General features: G+C 33.3%; 1 protein-coding gene and 2 pseudogenes across 1 annotated transcript in view; 1 reads left to right on the forward strand and 2 right to left on the reverse strand.

Annotated features, from left to right (window-relative positions):
- Nucleotides 1-347: 347 nt before the first annotated feature.
- The window catches only part of PHF3 (PHD finger protein 3), a 68,964-nt gene continuing 42,941 nt past the window's right edge, over nucleotides 348-26,370 (reverse strand). Inside the window, 12 exon segments of the mRNA XM_039853173.1 lie at nucleotides 348-3,329; nucleotides 3,547-3,742; nucleotides 5,832-5,921; nucleotides 7,884-8,031; nucleotides 8,539-8,734; nucleotides 11,518-11,653; nucleotides 12,234-12,365; nucleotides 14,025-14,141; nucleotides 15,312-15,468; nucleotides 15,549-15,696; nucleotides 18,806-18,989; nucleotides 21,265-21,574. Coding sequence (XP_039709107.1) covers nucleotides 1,153-3,329; nucleotides 3,547-3,742; nucleotides 5,832-5,921; nucleotides 7,884-8,031; nucleotides 8,539-8,734; nucleotides 11,518-11,653; nucleotides 12,234-12,365; nucleotides 14,025-14,141; nucleotides 15,312-15,468; nucleotides 15,549-15,696; nucleotides 18,806-18,989; nucleotides 21,265-21,574 — 3,991 coding nt within the window. The 3' untranslated portion in view covers nucleotides 348-1,152.
- LOC120595241 (uncharacterized) lies at nucleotides 18,521-18,643 on the reverse strand (annotated as a pseudogene).
- Nucleotides 25,897-26,015, forward strand: LOC120595285 (uncharacterized; annotated as a pseudogene).

A 26,370-nucleotide genomic window follows, 5' to 3' on the forward strand; every position in this document is an offset into this window, starting at 1 on the left:
ATATGAAACTGCAGTTACCCCTCCCCCCCAAAAAAATTAGGGATAATTACACATTTTACAAGAAGATTCACAACACATTTCTCATAAACAAAGTTCTTAACAATGATTAGTCAGTGTACCAAATTTTGATGGTATCAAGTTTTCAGAAACATACCTATAAAGTGGTTGATAGCTGCAGTTTTCTCACTGGCAGTTCTAAATTCTAGTCTCTTCAAAACTACACGATTTACACCTCAATAGCCAATAATCTAAGATGAAGAAATTGTTTTTCCCCTCATCTAATGACTGACATAGATATCTATGTCTGTATGTTCTTGGCTGAGTAAAAGAACAATGTCTGAAGGTAATTAAAGCTTTTAAGAAATTCTTTTACTACTGAATTTCAAATCACACACACAAAATAGGTGAGAAATTCTTTTATCATATTTAGAATCAAAATATCCCTTAAAATATTTACATTTTACAGTAAAAAGGATAGCAAAACACAAGATCATGTACAAGCTTAAGTATTCAAGTTTCTGAAAGAAACCAAAAAAAAAAAAAAAAAAAAAAAAGGAAAATAATGGCCTACCACAAAGCTATAGTGTATATGGTAATAAATGCCTTCAATGAGTGCAGATTAAAGCAGTAAATGTCCTCCTTGGGCTTCCGATTCTTGGTCAAAAACTGCTCAACTAACTGATTAATATAATCTGATTATGAAGTTGCTTGCCTTTTTGTTGCTTCTCTACAGTTTCTTTAAAAACAGTGCAATTTAAAACAAACTTACAGAGCACACATTACTCTCAAATTAGTCATATAAAGAACATTCACTAGAGGCAGTAAATATATTCCATAGTTAACCATATTTACCAATTAAGGAATAAAACTAAAATTTCTAAGCCTTTATTGCATATTAATAAAACAAATCTTTGAATATACAGCAATGTAAAACTTTTAAAAATATCAAATTCCTATAGCTAGAGACAGTTGGTATGAAGGGATGATGAGCACTGGTACAGAGCACTCTGCACCAACACACAGGATTTATTGTTCTGCAAACCACCAATATTAAAAATTTAAAAGATGGCACAATCTTAGCAGGCAATCAAAGTTTTTAAGATACAATATTTAACAGTTACTTAAATGTAATCCTGAAGCAGCCTGCAAATTTTACCTTTTGCTTTTAGCTCTGTCAGTGTGGTCCCTATCTTTGTGGTACCTGTCTCTGTCCTTTTCTCCTTCTCTATGTTTACTTTTCTCTCGCTCTTTGTCTTTTTCATGGTCTTCACTTTTAGGTTTATCTGGTTTCTTGTCTACATTCCTACTATCTCTGCTTGCTTTTCCATCTGCTCCTCGATCACTGTGTGATAACCGTGCCCTCTCTTTATCTTTGTGCCCTTCCTCCCTGCTTTTTCTGTCTCTGTCCTTCTCTTGGGTTCTGTCTCTGCGTCTATGCCTTTCAGATTCTTGTTCCCATTCCTTTTCATGTCGCTCTCTTTTCAAGTGGTGCGAATCACTATAAAATCTCTGGCGATCTCCTTTGCCCCTATTAAACTGCCTATCCAGTTGCTGTTGGTCTTGCCTACCCCAAGGGTCACTATGACGCCTTTCTGGTCTTCGAATGTCTTTAACCTGGTAAAAATTTTGTGGGCCTATATACCTTGCTGTTTGTGAAAGGGGACCCATCATACGTTGAGGTTGGCCTGTCAAATGAACAACAGGTGGCCAGGGAACCATGGGATTTTGAGGAAAGCCAAAGCCTGGAGGGGGAAGTAATGGAGGTGGCAAATGTGGTGGAAATCCAAACATGCTTTGTGAGGGGAAGTTAGGAGGCCCTGGAAATGGAAATCCAGGGGGGTTAGACTTGAGATGCTGAAGGTTGGATTGCTGTGGCCTCATTGGTGTAAAGTTTGTACTCGTTCTGGGGCTGGTGCTTCTGGAAGTAAAGCTGATGCTTTTAGAAGAAAATTCTGATTGATTTGTGTTTCCGACTTCAAAATGAGATGATGTTGCTGCTGCTCCTCTTCGAAATGGGTGCACAGTTTCAATATTTTGCATTAAAATATCCTCCTGTAAAGGTTTTACTTGTTCTGTTTGAGAAGTATGTATGTTTTCTACTGATGCTGAGTTTTGTGCAACCCCTGAATTATCACTCTGCTGAACACATGAGTTTTTCTCTGCAGAAGGCAACTTTTCCTCTACATTGATTTGTTCTGTTAGGTGCTCCTTGTGTGACAGACCAGGCAGGCTGAGTTTTTCTCCATTCCGGCAACTATCTCCATCTTTGCTTTCTGGAGCAGTTATCTGCTGACTTCGTCCTGCTGCTTGCCTAGGATCCCTTTTCAAGTTGATAAACTGTGGGGACCTTGCCGAACTAGCAACCAGATTTTCATTACAACTCACACTGCCATCTACATTTCCTTTTCCTACATTAGACCTGCACGGAGAACTAGTATTTGAAGTCTGATTATCTTGCAAATTATTCTCTTGATCTTGCGGCAGCTGTCTTTTTAATGTTCTCTCTTTATTCTCCACAGTTTCCTCTTGTTTTGACTGAATTGATAAATTCGTTAAGAATACTTCTGTAGAAACATCTGGTGGTTTACCTCTGAGACTAAGACTCGGCAAAGGTCCGGGAGAAATGGAAGAGGACCCCGTTACTGAAGTTTCTTCTACTAGTACCGAGTTACCTGTAGATTCTGAAAGATTATCTATCTTAACCTTTACCTCCTTGGCTTCACCATCAGTTACTTCCACTTTATCTATTATCTCAGCTTTGGAATTGGCTTGCTCATTTATAAATGGAATTTCTTTAAGGGTATTTTGTTCTACCATTGACTGAGACTGTTCATATACTTGACCAGTAGTACCCAAAAGGCTCTGAAGTATATCATCCACAGGAAGAGGTTTATTTGCTAATTCCAGAGTAGAAGGCTGATTTTCCCAACCAATCAATACCCCAGGAAGGAATCTTAAAGGTTTTGGTGGCTCCTGTTTGGCGACTTCCACTAAAGGTTCCAGTACTGTTGGAAGGTCTTCCTGAAGAGTCTGCTGAGGCTTATTTCTCTGCTTGTGTAACACAGTTGTAAAAGAATTAAAAAAGTCATTTTCTTCCTCTGCTGCTTCCTCTGTGGAAACGTCTATTTTAGTTTTTTTATCAGGTGGCAATGCCATTGGTACACTTTCAGGAGTCTCAACAGTATGACTAGTACTAACACTAGCACTAGCACTAGCACTGGCACTAGTACTAGCACTAGCACTAGCACTAGCACTAGCGCTGTGTTGTCGCTTCAGTTTTTGACGAATAATTAAGCCCAACAACAGATTAGGTCTGTGTAGTTCAAGCCCTGTATAAAATCAAAAACATCAATTAAGTTACTTTCAGTTATTATAACCAAGGGTAAGTTTCTGCATCTAATTTATTATAGGCTATTAAATGGGTGCCTTTCCCTGTCAAGTCAGCTCCAGAGGCCTGGATCCCAAGAAAGAAAGCAGAGTCAATTTTTTGACTCTGGTCCCACCTCCCACTTTTATTCACACACTGTTATTAAAATATATACCTACCGGGTCCATCAAAAGGCACAAGAGGGTGTGGAATTTTATCTGTGGCACCCAAAGGAATAAGGTACATATCTTTAACCTGCTTCATGTTGTTAGCAGCTACTCCATAGCGCTTTCTACTACTGAAGTATGCAAACAGCAAAGTATAAGAAATTTGATCTTCTTCAGTTACAGGTGTGAAGCGAACCACACAAATTTCCTATTCAAGAAAATAAATGGTTGTTTAAAATAATAACCTAAACAACAATTCGGTTTTGAACATCATTTCTCAACTAGTAATAATCTACTGAATTTTATAATGATGGTTACAAAATAACAAGATTTACCAACTTAAATGTAGATAAGAATTCTAAAAGTAAACAACTCTTAGGAAAAGATCTTTGCTCACCTACTGATGGATTTATCTGAAAGTATCCCATAAGAAATTGAGTCTCAAGGTAATTAATGTGTTCCAGGTGACACACTTCTCAGTGGCAGAGAAGATATTTAAACTCAAAAGTCTTTTGATATCTATCTATATTATATCCTTATTTCTAATGTTATTATCTCCACACAGGGCTGCCTGTGTTCTCAGTGTACTGCAAATTAATAGCTTCTACCATTACCACCCTACAATGTACACATATACACAAACAAACACATCCACCAATAAATCAATCTATAAGAATTGATTTTAGGAATAAACGGGCTGGGTGAAAAGACCTCAAAAACACATAGGCCATATATTTTGTAAAATCATTTGGTTTACTCAGGAACTAATCTGCTTGCCTTTAGGTTCTTGGCTTTGTTTCAGATAACAGAGAGAGTCCCAATTTGATATTAATTTGGTAATGTAAAAAAAAAATAAATGCTTTTTCATGAAGGTACATAGTCAAAATATGGAGAGCCAGCATCTGTTGCAAAGTTTAAACTGATGCAAGATCCTACAGGAAACACGTGAATGAGTTGAACTACGGCTCTACCTCTTATAAAAAAATCTGTCATCTTAACTGTCCTATTTTAGAGGTAACAACTATTATAATGTTTCAGTCAGTTCAACATGGAGGAATAAAATAAAGTGTTGAGCAGTAATACATGGATAGATCAAGACTGATTCCCAAAATATCCAAGAGTAAAACTTCTAATACTTCCCCATGACTTTTGCTATCATGAGAAAGTGACAGAAAATAAATACAGCAAATTTTGTATAGTGCTTCAAAGTTTATATGTATTCTAACACTATCAGTTTAAATTCTAAAATCTATTTTGGAAAAAAATATTCTTTTCAGTTTAAGATTATGTATTTTGGATTACTTCTAATCTTACTAGTGACTTCTAATAATCTTAAAGAGATAAAAAATAAATCATTCAAGATTTATTTTTTAAATGTCTCTAATATGCTAGGTATTATCATCCTTGGAGGGGAAAACGATTTCTTCTAACGATTAATTTTTCCTGTGTAGTAGTGTTCTATTAGTTAAGAAATGACAGAAAGTAGAGAGAGAGAGAAATATTATTGTGATAGAGGCTATTAATTATCTCCCAGTAGCTACTCTCCTTCTTTCCTCCTATTACAAAGAGAAGCCCTTAAAACTTTTAGCTGGGCACATGGCCATCCAATAGATTACATTTCCTGAGATTATACTTCCCAGCCTTCTTAGAGGCTATGTAAGGCTATGAGACTAAACTCTTACCAATGGAAGTTAGAAGAAGTGAAATGATAACTGCAATTTCTAGGTCTTGCTTTAAAAACAATTGTACAGACATTCTTTATATTTTCCCTTTTGGTGTTAAGTTAGCTTTGACCATGTCTGACTGGCAAAGACACTTAGAACCAGCAAAATAACAAGACAGAAGAAGGCTGGTCCCTGAATGATCTTGTAGAACCAGAGCCACCGAACCACCCTGAATGAATGACCTACCTAACAAAAAAACAAACCATATTTTTTGAGACATTATATTTTAGGACTTCTTTGTTGCAGTGGCTTAGCCTATGCCCTAACTAAAACAAATGTCTATAATCAAAGCAAGGCAAAATTCCAGGATGAATCTCAATATTTACTCTAAAATATTTCTTCCAAAACACTGACTGAAGTCACTGAGAAAGCACACCAGAAAGTGGAGGGGGACCCAGAAATGCTGGGCTGTTTTGAGCCTTAGCAAATGGCTTTAGCTCAGTTTTGTTAGGCATATTATTTAGATTTAGAATTTGTACTGGCTCCCTCCCAGGAGACTTTGCATAAGAACTCTTATTGGTTTACTTTTCAAATATTCTCTCAGCCTTGTATAATGAAAAAAGTTTTCCTTACCTTTGTTCCTGATGCTTTAATTTTTTCCACATAATCCCAAACTGTCTGAGGTGATATCCTGCCACCTACTTGAATACTATCTGGTAGATCCTGTGGTAAAAAATGGTGGTCAATGTATACAGAATACATTTATTATAATATTCATAATTCATACAAATTTAGCTCTATGACTAATTTAAAATGGTAATAAAAAATAAGTAAATAAAAAGATTATGAAATGTATGAGAAAACATAAGAATGCAGAGAGACAGTAATTAGGCTTTACCTCAAATGTCAATTCCAAATGACTGAGATGAAAGCCCAAAATAAAGAAACAATCTGAGGTCATGTCAGTTCTCAGCAAGAAAGGCAGGCACAGGAAAGAAAAGTAGTGGCAAGCATACCACACTGACAATCCAGCAAGAATACAACAGCTTCAAGAATATCAGGGGAGATTGTCTTTCCCCTCCCACCACCCACCTTTTTTTTTTGTTCCGGTGTTAGTGGGCAGGGATATTCCTTAATCATTAACAGCTGATTTCAGAAGTTAAGTTTGATAACAGGGTATATTTTTGCACAGAAAAGGAAAACATTGTAATAACATAAGTTTCATTTTTTTTTTAACAGACACAATTTTCCTGAAAACAGATGATTACATATGAAATCAATTAAGAACTGTGCCATTAGGAATATTTCAAACTTTAATCAGTATACTTCCATTTTTTCATGAAGACTTAGAAAAATTACAAAAAATATAATTAATTGATATTAAATTCAGTTAAGTTTATTTAAATTATTAACTGCTTTAAATATTTTATTTGGGGTTATCTCAAGCAAACTAAAATACATAGAAAGTGGAAGTGGAGTTCTGGAAAACGATCACATAGAAATTGACTCAGAAAGGGGAATAATAATTATGTTTAAAATCAAAAGGGTTCCAAAGTTCAGGACTTAATTCTTCATTTTAAAAAAGAGTTATCTTCACCATGGACTGATGAAAGAGTGAACTTCTAAACAGATTTGTTCAAAAAGAAGAGTATCACCCATTTATAAAATTGACATTTCTAAAAAATTATTTGCCAAGAAAAACTATAAGTAATAATTAAGTTGTTTATTAATCAAAAACACAACTGCTAAACAAATCGATGAACATTAGATAAGCAACATTACACTGAGTTAAACTAATTTCAGCCTAATTCAAATGAATTCTTATGGTAATCTTAAAAAAAAAAACAATCATATATATGATTTAGGCTTTCTGAAATATTAAAAAAAAAATTTAATTTTTGCCTTTATGGACTGAGAATGGAAAAGGTTAATGTTATAGATATGGACATAATTAATAGCAAAATATCTCAACAAAAATACAGTACATTGAGTATGGACTTATTTTTCTTCTGTATAAACACAAAAATACAAACTTTCTCAAAAATAGTTCAAATAATGTAATGTCATACTTATTTATCATAATACTATTAATACTATAGCTGCTTATTTTCCATAAATATTGCATAATTAGTTCCTTCCCATTCCCTCAGATATAAAACCAACCAAGGGTACCAGTGCAGCAACTATGGTCATTGGTCTCATGCGACTGTCAACTAGGTATGAAGTTTCAACTACAGTCTAGATTTTGTTCACAGAAATAGGCAGGGAAGAAATATAATCATGAACCTGGGGAAGCATAAGTAGTAGGGAAATTAGAAGGCCTGTTAATAATGAAAAATCTTCTTGAAGGCAATAGTATGTATTTAAAGAAAAACTTAGATATCCATGCAGACTCTCATTAATTTTAATTCTCTGATATAGTGAAATAATAAGTACATCTTGGAAAGAGTAGGACAAGTGGATTTAACACTTTCAGAGCACAGTTCTAAAACTCCATTTGGGAACTCATAATTCCATTAATTGACTGGTTTAAGGATCACTGTCAATAAATACTTTTATTATGAATGAAAATAAAATATTTTTATTATTTAATATTTTTATTATTTTATTATGTTGTTGCCTTGTCTACTGCTTTCAGAAACACACATGTCGATCTAGACACAAGGGCAGAAAAGTTAACAGTACCTCTGTCAAGTATTCAGGGGAACCAGACACTGGGTAGGCTTTGGTAACAAATTTTGCCACAGAAGGCATGTTGATAAAACCTTTCCAGATGAAGTTCAATCGAGCCAGGAATGTAGACTCAACTTCAACAGTTCCAGGCATCTCTGGACTAAAAAATGACATTAAAAAGGTTTCAGCCTAAAGATATAATCATAAATAAATGCACTGTCTACTTAGTCACCAATTATTTCTATTTTAGCACATCGAGAAAGCTAAATAAAGGCTACTGATTCAAGAGTTTACAGTTTCACTTTATAAAATTATACTCATATCTCTACAGTCATATTTTACGAAGTCATCCTTCTTGGTTGGCTTAGGTGAACTAATGTCCAGAAGTGCAAACAATTTTTCTTCAATGGCCTTTCTCTTGCCTCCTAAGACTAACATAAATTCAGGGAGTCTTAAAATCAAGTCCCCACACATTCAAATCTCTACACTAACTTTCACAGTCTTGTTATTTTATCTCAATTAGTTTAGAGTATAAGAAGGTACAATTACTTTGTCAAAAGAAAGGTTCCTAAGAAACACATCGCTTTTCATTTTTGAAGACCTCCAAGTATAAGCTGGCAAATATCTGTAGTGATTACTGGAGAAATTATGACTAAGAGAAAATTACCGTGGAGCAGGAGAGAATGTTGACTTCGGAGATTCTTGTTTCTCCTCCTCAAAGAATTCAGAAGCCAAAATATTTGAGGTTGAAGACAATGCATCTGCTATACTTTCTGCCTCATTGTCTGAATGTTTTCGAGATACTCCAACAACAACTTTCACTTTTTTTGGAGAAAGATCATCTACAGGTGGTGCCATTCGACCTAAAGCCAGAAGACACCAAAATAGACTATTTTTGAGGGTGGTTCCATAAAGTAGTGGTTAACACGTCTGCTTTACATGCAGAAGGTCCTGGGTTCGAGCCCCAGCAGAGCCATGGCCCATACCCTTGGGCATGCCAGGCCCTGGGTGTGCGCCATGAGCGCACGGGAGGAGACACCCCGCCTTTAGAAATCCAGTTTTTAAGGGGAGAGGGCAGTATCTGTAGGTCAGGGGTAGAAGTGTGTGTGTGCGTGGGGGCAGGGGGGGGGTTGGTTAAAAAAATAATAACAAAAATTTAAAAATTAACTATTTTTGTGAACTGAAATTTCTATAACTTAGTTTACCTTCATTTCTAAAGTTATTCCATTTCCCTCATTGAATTGTCGTATAACCATACACTTCCTGAGGTAATTTTTAACCATCATCATTTCTGAGTTACATTACACCTTTCATTGATGTGAAAAATTAGAAAAAGAGGATGCTAAGCAACTCAGACAAGCTGAAATGGAAACATTATAACCAGAACCTAAAATAGGTTTCTTGACTCCCTAGAAATTTTTTTAACTAAATTACACCAAATTCCAACAGTCTTGATAAATAACTTGAAGAAATGAATAAAACAAATCTGTATCCTATTTTGTGTTACATAACAGCAGCAGTTGATGACATATATGCATAGTGCAGCGCTACTTAGTTACTAAACATGAAAAATATTAGTAAAGTTTAGAAAATGACATTGGCTTTCGTCTACAGCAACAAGAAGGATAAAAATCGCTCAAACATTCTGAAAACAGGTCAGGTCTAGGAATATTTAAGCAATGTTTTTGTGCGCTACTATTAAATTTACTGAAATATTCCCATGGAGATTATTAAAATTAATAGAAATAACTATGAGTATTTTTTATTAAGATTTTTCCCATATATAACAACTAAATGGGTATACTTAAAAATGCTATTACTCCATGGATAGGTTTCTTTAGAGTTAACAATGTCTAAAAACACTCTGCCCTTTTAGTCTTTGCCATTGTACAGAATGCAAAATGTGTGAATATACTTAATTTTGAGAAGATATAATTATTTTTATTACAGAAAAATTACTTATAATACATTTCATCTAGTCTCTCATACAATGATAGAGAGCAGCCTATCAACTAACCTAAAGAATTTTTCATGTTACTGAACAAGGTATGTATCATTCTTTCAGCATACTACAAGAAAAAAATTAAAAGTGAAAGCCACATCTCTAGAGTCTTAAAAACTCTTGATCCTCTATCTTTACCAATAAACTGAATATAAATTTAAACTTCCTAAACACGTCCCCATTTCTTAGGCCCTAATCTAGTCAATCTCCAACATCTGTCAATATTATCTAACTGGATTTTCTCAAAGCTCCTACTGATTTCCATCTCCAATGCTACCACAATTAAAATATCATCATCTCCCACTTGGACTAGTGTAAAAGCTTCCTCTTAGCCAGCCTCCCTCTTTTCTCTACTGGCTTCTTCCACTGTAATCTCTACTCAAAGTCAGAGATATCCTCATAAAATTCCAATGTTATCATGTTCTCCTGCTAAAAATGCTTTAGTCACTCACTATCCATTGCTTTTAGATAAAAGACCAAAATCCTTAATGTGGCCTATGAAAGTAGCTTTTTAGCATTTTTGAACATGATCTCTAAAGTAATATATCATGATCCATTACTTGTATTACTTAGAAGAGTGTGTGTGCATCTGCATATACACTTATGTATACGTGTGTATATATATGCATGTATGTGAGAACTTTCTGTTATGAATAACTGGAACTAAAGTTTCAAAAAACCGTACTTATCTTTCTAAGTACAGTTCACCATATTTACTATTCTGTTTTTGTTTGTTCTTGAAATAAACAAAATTAGCTAGTCACTAAATAGATTTCACTACTAGTAGTATTAAGTTACAACCTGAAGTCTAAAAGGCAATAGCTATAAGATACTATGAAATCTGATTTCTAAATACCTCTTCAAACAAAGCATGTGCGTCTTTCCTCCCTGAATTCAGTTCAAACACATGCCATTCCCAGTATCTAGACTAGTCTCTCTCTCTGCAGGCACACTATTCAACCTTCAAATCTCAGCTTAAATGTCAATTCCTCAGCCAAACCTTCCCTAACACCCCCACCCCACCCCCTCAGTCTAGGCTAGGTCTTCCTGCTACCCAAAGACATTTATAACAACTATACTTTTGTAACTAAAATCATCACCTGCCTTTCTTTCTCATTAACCATATAGTTTCTCTTAAAGCCTAGATAACATCTGACTTTTTTCACCACTATATTCCCTGCACCAGAAAAGTACATGGGGCAAGGAATAAGAACTTTATAAACATTTAGTGAATGAATGACTGAAGATAAGAATACTAGAAAAAAGGTAATTTGATTTGTTTCGTTATATATAATAATAATATAATGTTATTTCACCCCTTCACTTAGTAAATGACAGTACCATCACCACTGCCTACAATTTCTGATGTCTATCTAATGATTAAATTTTAGTCATCTGACTCTGAGTTGGTAAGTTCAGATCTTATAAAACACAATTAATTCTAGATAGGAAATACACCATAGTATCAAACTGTACACCAATCCTGAAGAACATTCACACAAAAAATGTGCTAGTCATCAAAGGGAGTGGGTGGTTGCTTCACTATCAATACTGGGAAAACAAAAACCTACTTAAATTATGAATACAAGTAGCCCCCTCTCCAAATGAAAGCAACATTTTAGGAAGAAAAAAATTTCCATTTACCTATGCAAATTTTGCAGTTAAGATCAAAAAGATGCTGTCTGTGCTGACTAGTAGTATCTTTGGACATGGAGTCAATCTCTTCTTTTTGTTTCTCAGATCCTTCTATCTTCTCCAATGACTTATTAGCTGTAGGTTCCTAACAAAAGTGAGAGTAAAAATTAGTTTGAGCAGATAAAATTTGGCCTCAATTATTAAAATCAAGTTATATTTCATACTGATATTTTCCCAAAATGAAACTGTTCCATTCATAGGTTGTTTTTCACCATTTCTTTAAAAAATAAATGTAGGTAATAATTGACTTAAAATAAAGCAAAACTTAATCTTCATTCTTCATGGCATCTAACAAGATTTCATATTATTTTCTCACTGATATTTGAAAATAAGAAGCTGCACAAACTCTCAAACTACAGTCCACCTACAAAGCACCTACAGATTTCAAGGCCTACTAAGAAATTCGCTAAGTCATAGAGACCCCAGGAATCTACATTTCAACAAGTGCTTAACAGATGCCTGTGGACCACATAGTCTGCATACTAGATAGAGAAATAATACTTTAAACACTCTCAAAAAACCATTAAACAAATAAAATAGGCTACTTTAAAATATATACATTTTTTAAAATTCTCCTTTCTACTTTAAGAACATTAGGCAAATAAACCTTTTCTGAATCTTCATGCGCTGAGCACTATAAAACATGACATTTTTATTATCTTTACCTGAATCTCCATGGCAGCTTCCTGTTCTTTCATTGGAGCATCACTTTCAATTTCTATTTCACCTTTATGAGTTATTTTTGTGATTGGCCGTCTTTCTACTTCTCTCTGCTCTTTCTCAATCATCTCTATGGTCTAATAGGAAATATTTTAAAGGAATACTTCACAATTAAAAAATATATTGCCAAATGTACAGTTTTACATAATGATAAGAGCTTATCTAAAAATAGAAAGCATCATCATAGATGATTTTTAATCTTTAGGTGGTCTCTCAAACAACTATACTGAGTACTTACATATACCAGAGATGATTTGGAGTGCTGGGGTTATAAGAATTGGACCCCATGTTTCAGCTTTGAGAAGTTCACATGTACATTAACTAGAGGCAACTGAAGTATGATATAATTTGCTAAATGATGAAACATGATATTTAAAATCTGCTTTCCAATTTAGTATTTTAGCAGCTGTCACAGGGACCTGAAAACTAACTTCCATTTAGATTCCTAACTTGATGTTCTAACATTCCATACAACCGCATAAAGTTTACTTACTCAAAACATCAAAAATTATCAGGTAGTCCACTATCAGCTGTCTCCTGACTGAGTATACTTTATCGCAATGATAATTCACAATTGAACAACCTCAGCAACAGAACATAGTAATTAAGCAAGTGTAGCAAGAACTAGTAAAAGGTAGCTGAGAGTGGAATGGGTTAAGGAAGGTAAAGATGGGTCTGGTCATTTATCTCATCTTAAGTGGAAACCATCCTTTAAAGAAAGAAATGGCCTAAAGAAAAAACAAGCTAGTCTCCAATGCAGATGATACCCGCAGCCAGTTTCAAAGCAGAAGAGAGGGATACTGAGGGGAAAAATAAAAGAGGACATGATACTATTTTCAAAATCAAAGAACAGGAGAAATCACTCAGGGTGAAATTGAAGAAATATGTGAAGCGGTATAATACATCAAATCAATGCCTCAGATGCTTTAAACTAGATTTGCGGCTTAATACCTAAGATGCAAGTAAATATTATGGAGGAAAAAATCAGGTAAATCACATCGTTAATATAAACTCTAACCAGTGTTTTCTACAATAAAAGCCTAATATTCTGAGGCCACTGTAATAAAAACAGTGGATGATGTGGCTAATCTCACTGTCACAATAACTCTAAGTCACAGATTCACTTAATCTTTAAAGGTATTCCAAGTTACAACTCCCAAATGAAAACTCCTGGCATCGGTGACTTTCAAAATTGTTTAGTTTTAAAAATGCGATCTGATACACACATTATATATGTTATAAAACACTCCAGTTAGGTCTGGAACAGTGATACTTAATTAAATGCACACTATTTCTGTGAATATAAACATTCAGACATGACAATTCAGGCCAGGTTTCATCAATAAATTTATTATAGAAAAAAACCTATTTTTCAGAGTTTTTGGCATTGAAATTCTGATTAATAAGAGATTATAAAGCTGCAAAATTCTCATTCTGACTTAATCTGGCTCTACAAATTATCGATATTCATAATACCTTCAAATTGGGCTCCTGAAAAATATAGATGTGATTAAGGAAAGATGTGATTTTCTCATCCTTCTGATTTACAAATTATATAACAAACCACAAAGTATTTATATAACCTGATAATTTGAGAAAATGACAAAAAAGCAGCAGAGATCAAGAAAAACGAAAGACAGAATTTAAGAACCAGGTTAATGAAGGATAAGTAACTAGAAGGCTGAAAAAAATATAGGCTTTGATATAGTCAAACACATATTCATAGCCAATCTTACATGTCTGTTTTCTCTTCGTCTCCAAGCAGCTAACTCTTTAGAAGCTAGTTCTTCTGGACTCATCCTTATAAGATGATCAGGAGTTACTTCTCCTTTCAGTACCTTTTTAAACAATATCTGGAAGTATTTAAAAATGGGAAGGAAAAGGGAAAAAAATCATTTTAAAAAGAAAGAGAAGTTACTGTACAGAAACCTGTAATAAATAAAGATGCAATTTTGAAATTTGATTTAGATGTTTTATGATTTACATATTGCCTACTACCAAGAGAATAAAATGACAGCCTTGTAGCCTAGGAACCTATCATATAAGGCAGAAAAATATACACTTCATATAAAAATCAAAACATAAAGAAGCATGTACAATGGGATCATTACAATGCCTATGCAAAAGTTGTATGAAGTCTTCCCAAGGACAAACTCTGTCATAATAGCCAACCAATAGTATAGCAAGGTACTGCATAAAAGAACTTTACTAAACATGATGTCTTTTATATTTTAAAAAGTTCATATGTTTACAATCTAACAGGCTTGGAGGGAACTCCAAAGCAAAGAACCAACTACAAGAAAGAAATCTAAAGGAAATATTTACTAATTGAAATAAAGTGTCCAGATAATATAATTCAAGAAGTAACCTAACCCCTGGACCATAGTGGCATATTGTACAACGTAGAATTCTCTTAAGTAGCTGTTAGTATACTTCAAGAAAATACCTATAATCACATATTATAGCAAATATCATTATACAAATTGACAAACTGCTATCACTTATGTGAAAACTTTGTAGAAGTTAAGCAAATATGCAAGTAGTTTGCATCTATACACACAGCTTTTAGATTCCAAGTCCCAAATAAGAAATCCTAGGAAAAGATTAAGGGTTCAATTAATGTTTACTCCATTGCTAATTTATGTAATTTACTTTCTTAAAGAGTATAGCTTTATTTTCAGATTTAAATCAGAAGTATTACTACAGGGTTATCAATTTTAGTTTAACAGCTTTTGAAAAATACATGAGTTTTTTTTTTTTTTAATAAACTGGATTAAACTAGGGACAAGAAAATTCACATAAATTAAAGATAGTATTTTACATTTTAATAGATTCATTATATAACCCTAGTCACTATCATGCAGAATTCATAACTCAGTTTGGTAACAAAAGACTTTATTAAAATTACATGATCTTACTCCAAGAAATAAATTACAGATCTACTGTATTACAATCTTAAATCCCTATATATTCAGGAAAGTTGGAAGCATTAATTTCTATGAACATGAACAAAACATACTTACATTGTTTTTAGGATCTTTCAGATTGAACATCAAACTTCTATATTTGTTCTTATATTTAGCATCTGTGTCCCGAAAAAAAGAGAAAAGCTCTTTTTCAATTTTTGTGGCAACTTTTGCGGCCTTTTCCTCTGGTACCTTCAGATTTGAGTCTGTAAGTCTTAAAAGTAGAATAATTCAATTATTTTTCAACTACATGAAACTTATTATTCGATTTTTTACAACAAGAATGTGTGTTACCTTTTCATAAGAATATCTTTGAGAGAATGTCTGACACTTTGTCTGATCTGGTCTGCAGAGGGCTTACAAGCAGAAGCAGCAGGAAGATGCACATTAGATACTCCTTTTTCAATTTTCTTCTTTTTTATCTCTTGCTTCTCATGAGCACCTGATTTAAATAAACATCAAAACACATTAAATTGTTCCTAAGAACATATTTTTCTTAATGCATAATGTAAGTTTATAAACAAAATTGATTAAACACCACTATTTCTAAATATTCCATATTGAAATATTCCTGACATTCTAAATCTATACAGTGATGGATGTTAACTAGACTTACTGTGGTGATCATTTCACAATATATATAAACATCAAGTCATTATGTTGTAGACCTGATACTAATATAATGTTATATGTCAATTATACCTCAATTAAAAAAAAATTCTAAGTTAAATAAATTTTAATTAGAAATTGAGTGATTAAAAAGTGGCCCTAAAGCTATAAAATATATATATACTTTTTCCATTTTAGACAAGTTTTCAGAGCTAGTTACGTTTCACATATATACATTAATTAAGTTTTTAAAAACTAGGTAATTTGATCTGAATTTATTTAATGAACAGACAATTTAATGATCTTACTAGTACCACAAAAATGATGATGAATCTCCTCTGGTTTTAAAACAACTGTGCTTGACACTGGTAAATTGAATGTTAAGCTTTCAAATGATTTTTCATTCAATCACTACTTCATGCACATCTCTAAAATCTAATGTGAAACATTCCTCTACTCTGACCTCCTATTATACCAGTTTATTTATTCTAGAATCTTTCAAACAATTCTTAAATCTATCATTTTTACCATTCATGCCCTCACTTTCCCACATAACGCAATTCTGATTGGATAGTCCAACAAAATTACCTTGCATACTTATTCTCTCTCTTTTAAATTATCTGCAATGGCAAAACCACAACCCTGGTGAAAGCCAACTTTTATCCTTCCTCCAAATGGCCTACAAACAGCTGAAGGTAACTGAAGAAAAACAAGCACTGTGCTGACAGATCTAATTTTAAATTTATAACCACAAATCTCAAGTAGATAACTCAATCTGCTGCCCTAATCCTATTAAATTTTTATAGTAAATTTACTCTCTCACTTTCCAAAACCTCTATTTTTATACATTTTCTCCTCTCAAACCAACAATACCGCCTTCCCCAACTTCAATCTCATTTGATTTTCTCACTTCATATTTTTACTCTAAGAAAACAGAAAATGTCAGTTATCACATCATCCCATAATCAAATCTACTAACCCTACGTGCATCTGTCCTCCTCCTACCACATACAATCTTCCTTTTCTAAGACCAAACCCCTCTATGTGGATCCCACTCCTCTTGTCTCCTTCAGGGATTTTGAATCTCAACTATCATATAATCTTTCCTATATCACCAGATTTTCTCTCTCCACTGGGTCATTCCCATTAGCCTTACAAACATGCTCTAATTCCTTTTAAAAAGTCCTTGATCCCACATCCATCTCTAGCTACCATATCATTTTTGTTCCCTTTAACAGCAAAATTCCTTGAAAAAGTCATCTGTAATCAGTATGTTGTTTCTCACTTTCCATTCTTCCATAAGCCAATAAAATTGGCCTTTGTCCCCACTGCTCTACCAAAATCATTCTAACCAAGGTCACTAATTATCTCTATTTCCCTAAATCACATATTTAGTAATCTGTGTTCATCTTATTAGATGTCCAGACGAGACAGCATTTTGTGAAACAGCGGATCATTCCCTGCTTCTTAAAACTTCATCTGGTTTCCAAGCCACTACTATGGTCTCTTACCTCACACAGGCCATCTCTATCTTCTTCCTAATATCTAAACGCTGATGCACCTTAAGGGCTCTGCTTCTGACTCTTCATTATTAAACTCTCTCTGTAGCTGCTAAGTTCATGATTTTAAATAACTTCGTACTAATAAATCCCAAATTTAAATACCACCCCCCAAAATCTTCTCTAAGCTTGACTCATCAGCCAAAAGTTTATTCAAAAATCTCCACCTGGATGTCTAACAGGCATCTCAAAGTTAAAATGCCCAAAACATCATTTTTCAGTATCCCTCCCCAAATTTACTTCTATCTTTCTAATCTCGGCAAACAACACCAACACTTATCTAATCTACTAAGACTCTTTCCTTCAACTATCTACATCTAATTCATCACCAAGTTGTGCCAACTCTAGCATAAAATACATCTGAATCTGACTACTTTTCACTACCTCCACTGTATCTCTGTTCCAAGCTACCGTTCTTTTTCTTAGATACTGCTATAGACTCCTAAATGATCTACCCTCCCTCTCTCCGAACCTAAAGTTCAATCCCCACAGAAAAAAAAAAAAACAGAGCAATCCATCATTTCCTTTATAAAATCTTCTAAAGCTTTCCCATTATATTCAGAATATAAACTCTCGGCCTCAAAGTTGCAATATAATTTTCTCTAAATTTATCTTCTACCACCATTTGATCTCTCATGTAATACCTTCCACTCACTTCACAGTAGTTTTCTTGTTCCTCAAATGTCAAGTTTATTTCTACCTCAAAGCCTTTTGGCTGTGCCACCTACCTAGTCCTTCCTCCAAACAATTTCACAATCCCTTCAAATCCCACTTCGCAAGTTACCTCCTCTATTCTAAAACAAACTCCCACCACTCTCAACTGTGACTCTTTATCCCATCACTCTACTTGTTCTTCACAGTGCCTAAATTCTGTAAAACAGCATGCCAATTTCTTATTTGTCTACTTATTGTCTTCTCCCATTAGTTTTTAAGTGCCACGAGGGCAGGAGCCTTATCTTATTAAGTTCATTAGTACTTCCCCAGAATTTAGAGCAATAGATTTTTGTTTGTTTGTTTGTTTTGCGAGGCAACCTTTGGTTGATCTCACATATTGCAAGGACCTTGTCATCTTACAATCCCTTATTTTTTATTTTTTTACTCCTACAGCACCTGATCTTCCTAGGTGGTCTCCCATCCAAGTACCCACCAGGCCCAACCCTGCTTAGCTTCCGAGATGTCTCAGACGAGATCAGGCTTGTTGAGGGTGGCACGGCTGTAGACTAGAACAACAGTTTTTAATTAAAAGTAAGGTCAATCACCTAAACCATTTTTATTGCCATTAAAATGTTAAAAAATTTTAATTTCCCTTAATATACTAATTGATAGTATATGAAATAAAATAAAAATACAATCGTATATAATATTTTCTATTAATCTCACTACCTGGTTTTGAAGCTTTGTCCCCTGTGCATGTAACAGTTGTAGACTCTTTTGGTATTTTTTCACTTTTTTCTTCTGAGGATCTCCGAGGTAAAACTGGTTGTCCCATCTTTCGAAGAGGAGCTAGCTGCCATTTTTTTACTTCACTATCTCTACAGTCTGATGAGTTTTTGCCTTCGCCAGATTCCTAGGGGAAAAAAAGTACTTAATTCATTAGAATGAAAACTATTAAACTATTTTTAAATATAAAGTAAACTTCAAGAGTATATAAATTTAAAAAATTAAACTTAATTAGTACTACAACTTATTGTAATATCAAACATATTCTATTCTGTAGTCAGTAACTGTTTAGAGGGTTTTTCACAGATTCAAAAAAATAATTAGCAAAAAGGAAATTCACCTTTTCATTCAAAATCCATTTATTAAGCATCTATTTTCTGCAGAATACATAATAGCCTATTTAGTTCTCCTATAGAGGAGAACTAAAAAATTGAGATAATGGTCTCAATAACAATACTAGAAACAAATAAGATATAATAAGAGTTCTCTTAGTTGACTGTGGCTTTGAAAAAAGAGAAGTTGTGGAGAAACAAGTATCTATATTTTTCACTTTATTCTAAAACAAATGAAGTTATAATCACCTATAATAAATATATCAGTTAACTTCTCAGTATACCTATATGGGCAATTTTAACTCTCATAATATAGAACGAACCATAAGGATGCTTGCTACTCTTGTCCTAACATAATCGACAAAGGACTTCTAGTGAAACCAGAATTCTGTCACATCACACTAGTATTTGAAAGACAGGGAGAACACTGTATCTATATACATATAATCACAGGTTTTAAGGAAGAGTATATACAAAAACTGATTTTCTCTAGACTAGGAATCTTCTAATTATTTACTTATTTATTTATTCCTACCTCTCCAACCAGATTTACTTGAGAGCAAGAACATTTCAAATCAGTGTTATCTACCCGTATAAAAGTCTGGTACCATCCTAGGCACACAAAAGGAACTCAGTAATTGGTTCAACACAAAATCTAGGGATAACAAGTGATATTTAAAAAGCAGATTCGATTCCATAAACTAAAATCAGGTATGTCCAGATAAGATTCAGCAGTTTAACATCAAAAAGAAAAGGAAGCAATAACCACTTGGACAGCACATGCATTTACAAAACCATTTACAAAATCCAAATAACCTCGGTTATTTTTTGGATAGAGACTAGATAGAGGGTTTTCCCAATATTAATGTTTTTATGCCTTTTTAGACCAGTAGGGACAACTTAGCTAAATGACAAAACAATGAGCTATATTTCCAAAAGGCCAAGAAATTATACCCAAGAAGTGATGATTAATAGTTGACAAACAGAAGTTTTGCAAAAGTGTGCTATAAACTTCTCAATGAAGCTTTCAGTTCATCATTAATTACTCTGGTGCTAATTAAATCAACAGACAAAGCAACAGCATGTTAGAAGGATATTATCTGATTCTCAAAAAGTCTTGGCAGACAGGAAAAGTGGATGCCACAAGGATTTGGCGAACTGAAACTTAATCCAGATTTGTCATGTAAGAAGCATCTGAAAAAAAATGAGTTTGTAAATAATAGGGATTTTGGAGAAAACATGCTTATGGCTCTTAAATTTGAATGGTTGGACTAAAAGATTTCCAAGTTCCCTCAAACTCTGCAATTCATATTATTATCTTTTGGATTATCACAGTCAACTATCCATGCACATTTGCTGCCACTGTGTTTCTTCTCTAGCACTATCTTAAGAATAACAAATCAATGATTAGAAAAAACAAAGGTAATAAAAAGGTAAACAGTGAAAATAAAAATTTAATCATATAAAGTGCTGTGTCCTTTATGCACTTCTCCTATGACTAAATATCCTGAAATTTCTATTTAGAAAATACTTTTAGAAGGTAGTTAAAAATATGAAGGAAAATTGACAACTTTTAGAGAGTCCACATTTTAAGAGAAAAATTATGAGGTAAGGGTTCCAAGCAAACACTGGGACAAAGGTCAAAAGAATTAAGATTACTTTCCCTCAGAGAAAAAGTAACTCTTCCACTTGAAAATAAAAATGCCAAATGTGGTTTAAAGACCAGTAGATATTTATGATCTGAAAACTTTTTTAAAAAATTAATCAACAAGCACAATTTACACTTACTTAACACTAGAAGATCATATACACGTCCTACCTCAGAAATCCAAGTATCACATTAGGGAGAGAAATAGCACAAAAGATGCTAAGAAATAAGATCTCAATGTTCTGAAGATGTCACTACCTGATTTCACCAAAACTGCCAAAAAACTTTTAATAAAAATCCATTTTTATAGTTAAATAAGTTTGATATTATACACTAGAACAAATCCTAAGAAGAAACTTCAAATTCTCATGGTCTATACAAATTCCTTAAATAACAAAAGAATGCATTCTTGAGCTGCTCACCCGTTTTAAAATTTTGACCTTGTGCTTCACTGTGTCATCTATGTATTTGGTTTTGTCATTTGTTGGTGTGTGCTTTGATAATCCAAGCTTTTCATACTCCATTGTTTTATCTTCACTCAGGCCTTCAACTTTAGCTTGGTTTTCCAAAATATCTGAATCCACTATTTCAGTCTTTTTATCTTCTTCAGCACAACATTTCACACACACGTATTCTTTGTCCTCCTCTCCCATTTGCTGTGCTTGAGAAAGACTTAACCCAACACAATCACCATGAAACCAGTCATCGCATCTCCCACAGCCAACCATAAACCTGGAAAATAAATAAACAAAAACTTTTATTTGATGCATTTTCTTAAACCAATGTCAAAAGACCAAATTAAAATTTTAATATTTGACTTTTCGATATTTTGCATGTTTTCCATCCTTACTCATTCTATCAATTCAACATGGAGCAAGTTTTCAAAGAAAAGAATATTCTATGAAAATGGAACTTTTAATAAGTCAACTATTTTCCCTCTATGAGAAAATACTGGGGAAAAAAACCATTAGGATGAAAATAATGGGCAACTGAACTTTGTCAGTATACTCCATAAAATAACAAAGTGCAGAATAACAAAGTATAGAATAACAATATTTCTCCACCAAGAAGAGTGGAAAGATTTGTGATAGATTGATCGCAGATAATCATTTGCGATTTTTACATTTACCACAGACCTGAGCATAAAATTGGAAAAAAAATCATTTATCCAATGAATCATTTTAAGTGACAAAGAAAAACAGCAACAAAAATACAACTAAAAAACTATCATAATGGAGTCTCTCAAATTGTTTATTAACCATCTTAACTATATAACTATTCTTTGAGCTCAAAATATTCTGGTTCACGGTGTCACATTGATTTGGCTAGAAAATCTTTTTATATAGTCTTGACTATGGACTTCCTTACTACTGATCATGTGCTTTAAATAAACCTTTTTCACAAATAAAGATCACTGTCTTAACATGAAAATATTAATATTCACGATGATTTAAAATTTCCAATCTCCTTATAAAAGTTTTCCCTTTACTGCATTTTATCTAAAATAACTTCACTAACCAATGAAAAAGTCCAGAGACATGAGATTTACGACTCTAAAAAGCTTGTTTTTCTAACCTAGAAAGAAAATCTGGAATTACTTTGGAATAAAATGGCAAATCGAATGTACAAACAGCAGTTAGATAGTGAAATTTTTTACATACTTTCAATCCATTGTTAGGAAAACTACAAAGCTCACTTAATCATGTTTAACGTTTTCCTATCTTCTTCAGGTTAGTAATTCACTATATGTTTAGAAGATAGATGGATTTAGGTATATTCTTTAATGACTTAAAGGCTTTGTCCTTTTTGATAATAGTGGCACCATAATTGGTGTCAAAACACTTTTAAAAACCTGTGATCCAACAGGAAGATGTTAAAGGCAATAGGGTGATATAGCCAACCAGCCCTAAATACACCAGAGGTTCTTTTTTAATGTTGGAACTATAAAGATCAGAACAGTTTCAATCTTTACAGGGTATCTTACATCAAGCCAAATGCCTTACTCCTTAACGGCAGCACTGTTTTTCCTCACGTGCCTTTCTATTGTGCACCAAGATATTGCTGTGCATTAAGGAACCTTGATTTCTTCATCTGTTTCACCATTCTTTACCCTAACTGGTAATTCCTGTGCTAGCTTTACCAGATAAGTCATTATTTCCCCCAACAATTCATTTGGTTTAGGGAAAAGGCAAAAAAAAAAAAAAAAAAAAAAATCATGCTGTATGTAAAAAACAGACCAACCAGAATGTTTTGGAGTCATAAGCCTAGTAAGAAAACCTTCAAACCATGTGGTATGTTTGCAAAACAGAAATGCTTTCTCTAGCTTTGGGGGTATTTTAGATGGGTCCATGTCTCAATGATATAGATCTTCCAGCTAACAGAAAATTAAGTTTCAAGTTGCAAAGTTGTAAGAACTGCTATTTCTTGAAGGCAACTAACTTGTCTTTGAAATATTGAAGGAAAGCAGTGATTCCCCTTTATTTCCACTATTAGAGCTATGATTTCTTTAAAGCAAGTCTCGAATACTTTCAATAAAACATTACTTAAAAACCTACACCATGATCATGGCCACGTTTTGCTGCAAATCCAAATCTAAATAGCAATTTATAAAGCATATGTTAAAGTTTCAAATTTTATTTAGCGAAGAACAGCTTTATAATCATGAAATTTATTATTTCACCATGCCTTTCAAGTTTATTTTGGAAATGTCTCTTCAACTTAAGAGGCTCTGAAAAGCAAATCTTTAGTGCCATCTATAAATGTATCTTTATAGTTTAGATCTTACTTAAAAAAATAATGCAGTTAAATAAAATTCTGAGTAATCAAGAAAAAAACTTACACTGAAAAAATTATTCACATTTCCAGGGGGAAACCTAAATAACTTGAAAACTGAATACCCCAAAATGTAAATATATATCACTTTTAGATTTAAAACTCAGAAGTATTATGAACTTTACGAACCATATTTTTTAAGATGACTTATTACAAGAGATTATACATTTCCTTTTCATGTTATTCCTCATGGCTTACGAGGGAGGACAGTATGGGTCACACAACTAGAATTACTTTCCCATTTTCTGCTATCCTTGAATTTCTGATTACCAACAGGCAAAATCACTTCAGAAAAAGACTACGATCTGTATATTAAATCTTTCATTAAGAAAAAAACAAATCAATATTGGATGTTTAGCTCTGGAACAAGTAGACGGTCAGCATAAATCAGTTAAATGTGAGAGTTTGAAAATAGCTGTTTTATGTTCATACACAAAATTTTTAAAAAGAACTAGATCTACTCTAAGATAAAAACATTTAAAATTCTAATCTTTCTGGCATAAGCTAAAATATATTCTTAGAAAATTTTCAAGTTTCTTCAAAATAAACCAGAGGCAACATTGTAAACTCCTATTCTTAGCAAATTCATGTCATTAGTTCACTAACAATGCAACTGTTACAAGATGGGCCTTCAGTTCTGATGAGCATTTCCTTTCGGTGACAAATCTAAACCACATTACTGTGAATGTGTATATACTACTTTCTAGGAAAGGATTCAATTCCACATAAATATTAAATAAGTGTTTTTGTCACTGACAACCTAATCTGCGGGGGGCGGGGAATGGTTATCTATCAAACACTTAAAAGTCCTGAGGAAAACCAGAAATCATTTATTCTAGCAGAAAACTTCCTTCTCAGAAAAAGTTGAGTATAAAGCTATGAACCCATTCTGCTAAGATTTTTTAAAATTTCATCCAATATACTAATCTTCCATGACTGAGCAAGAAAGTGTAATATAAAATGTAAATCTGTCTTCTGGAGAACTAGAAACTACAAGGTAGAAAAATATGAAAAGACTAAAACTTCCTTCCAAAATACCAACTGGCTTATGTTTAAAAGTAGTTCAAAGACAACATTAAAAAGAAAAATGTTAAATAGTTTGGTTTTTTAAATAAGATGTATACTTTTCTTGTAAGGCTAAATCAGGAAAATAAAAAAAAAAAACCCAGCATGATGTATAAAATTGTTATAAAATCGATACAAGTCAATACCTACTGTCTGTAGGATACAGTTGTTTATGGTCAAATATTACATTTGGCCATGCCAGGAACAAATCTATATTAAAAAATATAATCTCCAACTGGAGACATATATAAGAAGCTAACTTCAGTTGTAATCCATGTAAAATACTGGTTAAAAGTCTTTACAGAAGCAAAGCTGTCAGTGCTAGAAAATGTCAGATTAACAAACAGCTTTCAATGTGGTGTGTATGATAAAAAAGATGAGTGAAAATTATTTCCAGATGTCCTTCCTAATAAATTCATATTATTATCCATGAATTAAAATAATAAAATTACATGCTGCATGACAGGTGCATTTTTTTGAGTAACCTGTGTTTACGAGCAGAATGTGTCAAAGTAATAAAGGCTAGTTAATATGTAAAGAAAAAAACGATCAATTATTTAGGGTTTTTTATTCACAAAATTGAAGTAATGTGTAATGGTACTTCCAAAATTGACTATTTTCCAATATTATTATATATTATTCATGTCAATTACATAAAATGCACTTAAAACCCCTACACATCTAATATTCTAAGTCATTTTCCAGACTGGAACAAAGACTCTAGGTTTTATAGAGTAGATCCAAAAGGTAGCATTAGGTTAAAAAGAAAAACAAACAAAAAAAAATACATCATATTAGGAAAATAACTGTTGATGTTGAAGTGACAATCATCATTAAAAAGTATGGGCAAACTCCTGAGGACCAGGCCATCATAACATAAGTTTATTCTACATATGAGCTACATTTTTAACATACTTAACATGGCTTTCAACTTTAGGCCAAAGTCTCCTTTTAGAAACTCATCCACTTTAACGCTCCTATTCCATTACTCTGACCATATGTAATGATTTTTAAATGAAATTCTGGTCGAGAGAAAGGACTGGCTTTAAAAAGCACATAAATGTACTGTCCCCTCCCTAATTATTTTAGACCTGAAAATTTAGCAAGCCCACTTCAGAATATTTGAATAAAGTGTTTAAAATAAAAAACCATAAAGAGTCTACAGCCATGCTACCTTGAACAAGCCCCATCCCATCTGATCTCAGAAGCTAAGCAGGGTCGGGCCTGGTTAGTACTTGGATGGGAGACCACCTAGGAAGACCAGGTGCTGTAGGCATAAAAAATTTAAAAATAAGGGACTGTAAGCTGACAAGGTCCTTGAAATCTGTGAGGTCAACCAAAGGTTGCCTCACCTAAAAAAAATTAAAAAATAAAAAAAATAAGCCATAAAGAACACATAAGTGATGGCAAATGTAGCACTATATTCAAATAAGTCTCAATTTTTAAAACCTAGACTATGTTGTTGTTAAGTAACCATTGATGCTAAAAATAAGCTACAGGCCAAATCACAAATGAGGAAATCCTTTGATATAAACTTATTTTTTTATCAAAAAGCCCCAATATCTCCCACCCACTCCCCAAACACTACTGCCCAAAAGCAAAATAATGTATTATAAAACACTTTACTAAAC

Source organism: Pteropus medius, unplaced genomic scaffold (genome assembly GCF_902729225.1).
Source record: "Pteropus medius unplaced genomic scaffold, Ma_sr-lr_union100, whole genome shotgun sequence".
Lineage (NCBI taxonomy): Eukaryota > Metazoa > Chordata > Mammalia > Chiroptera > Pteropodidae > Pteropus > Pteropus medius.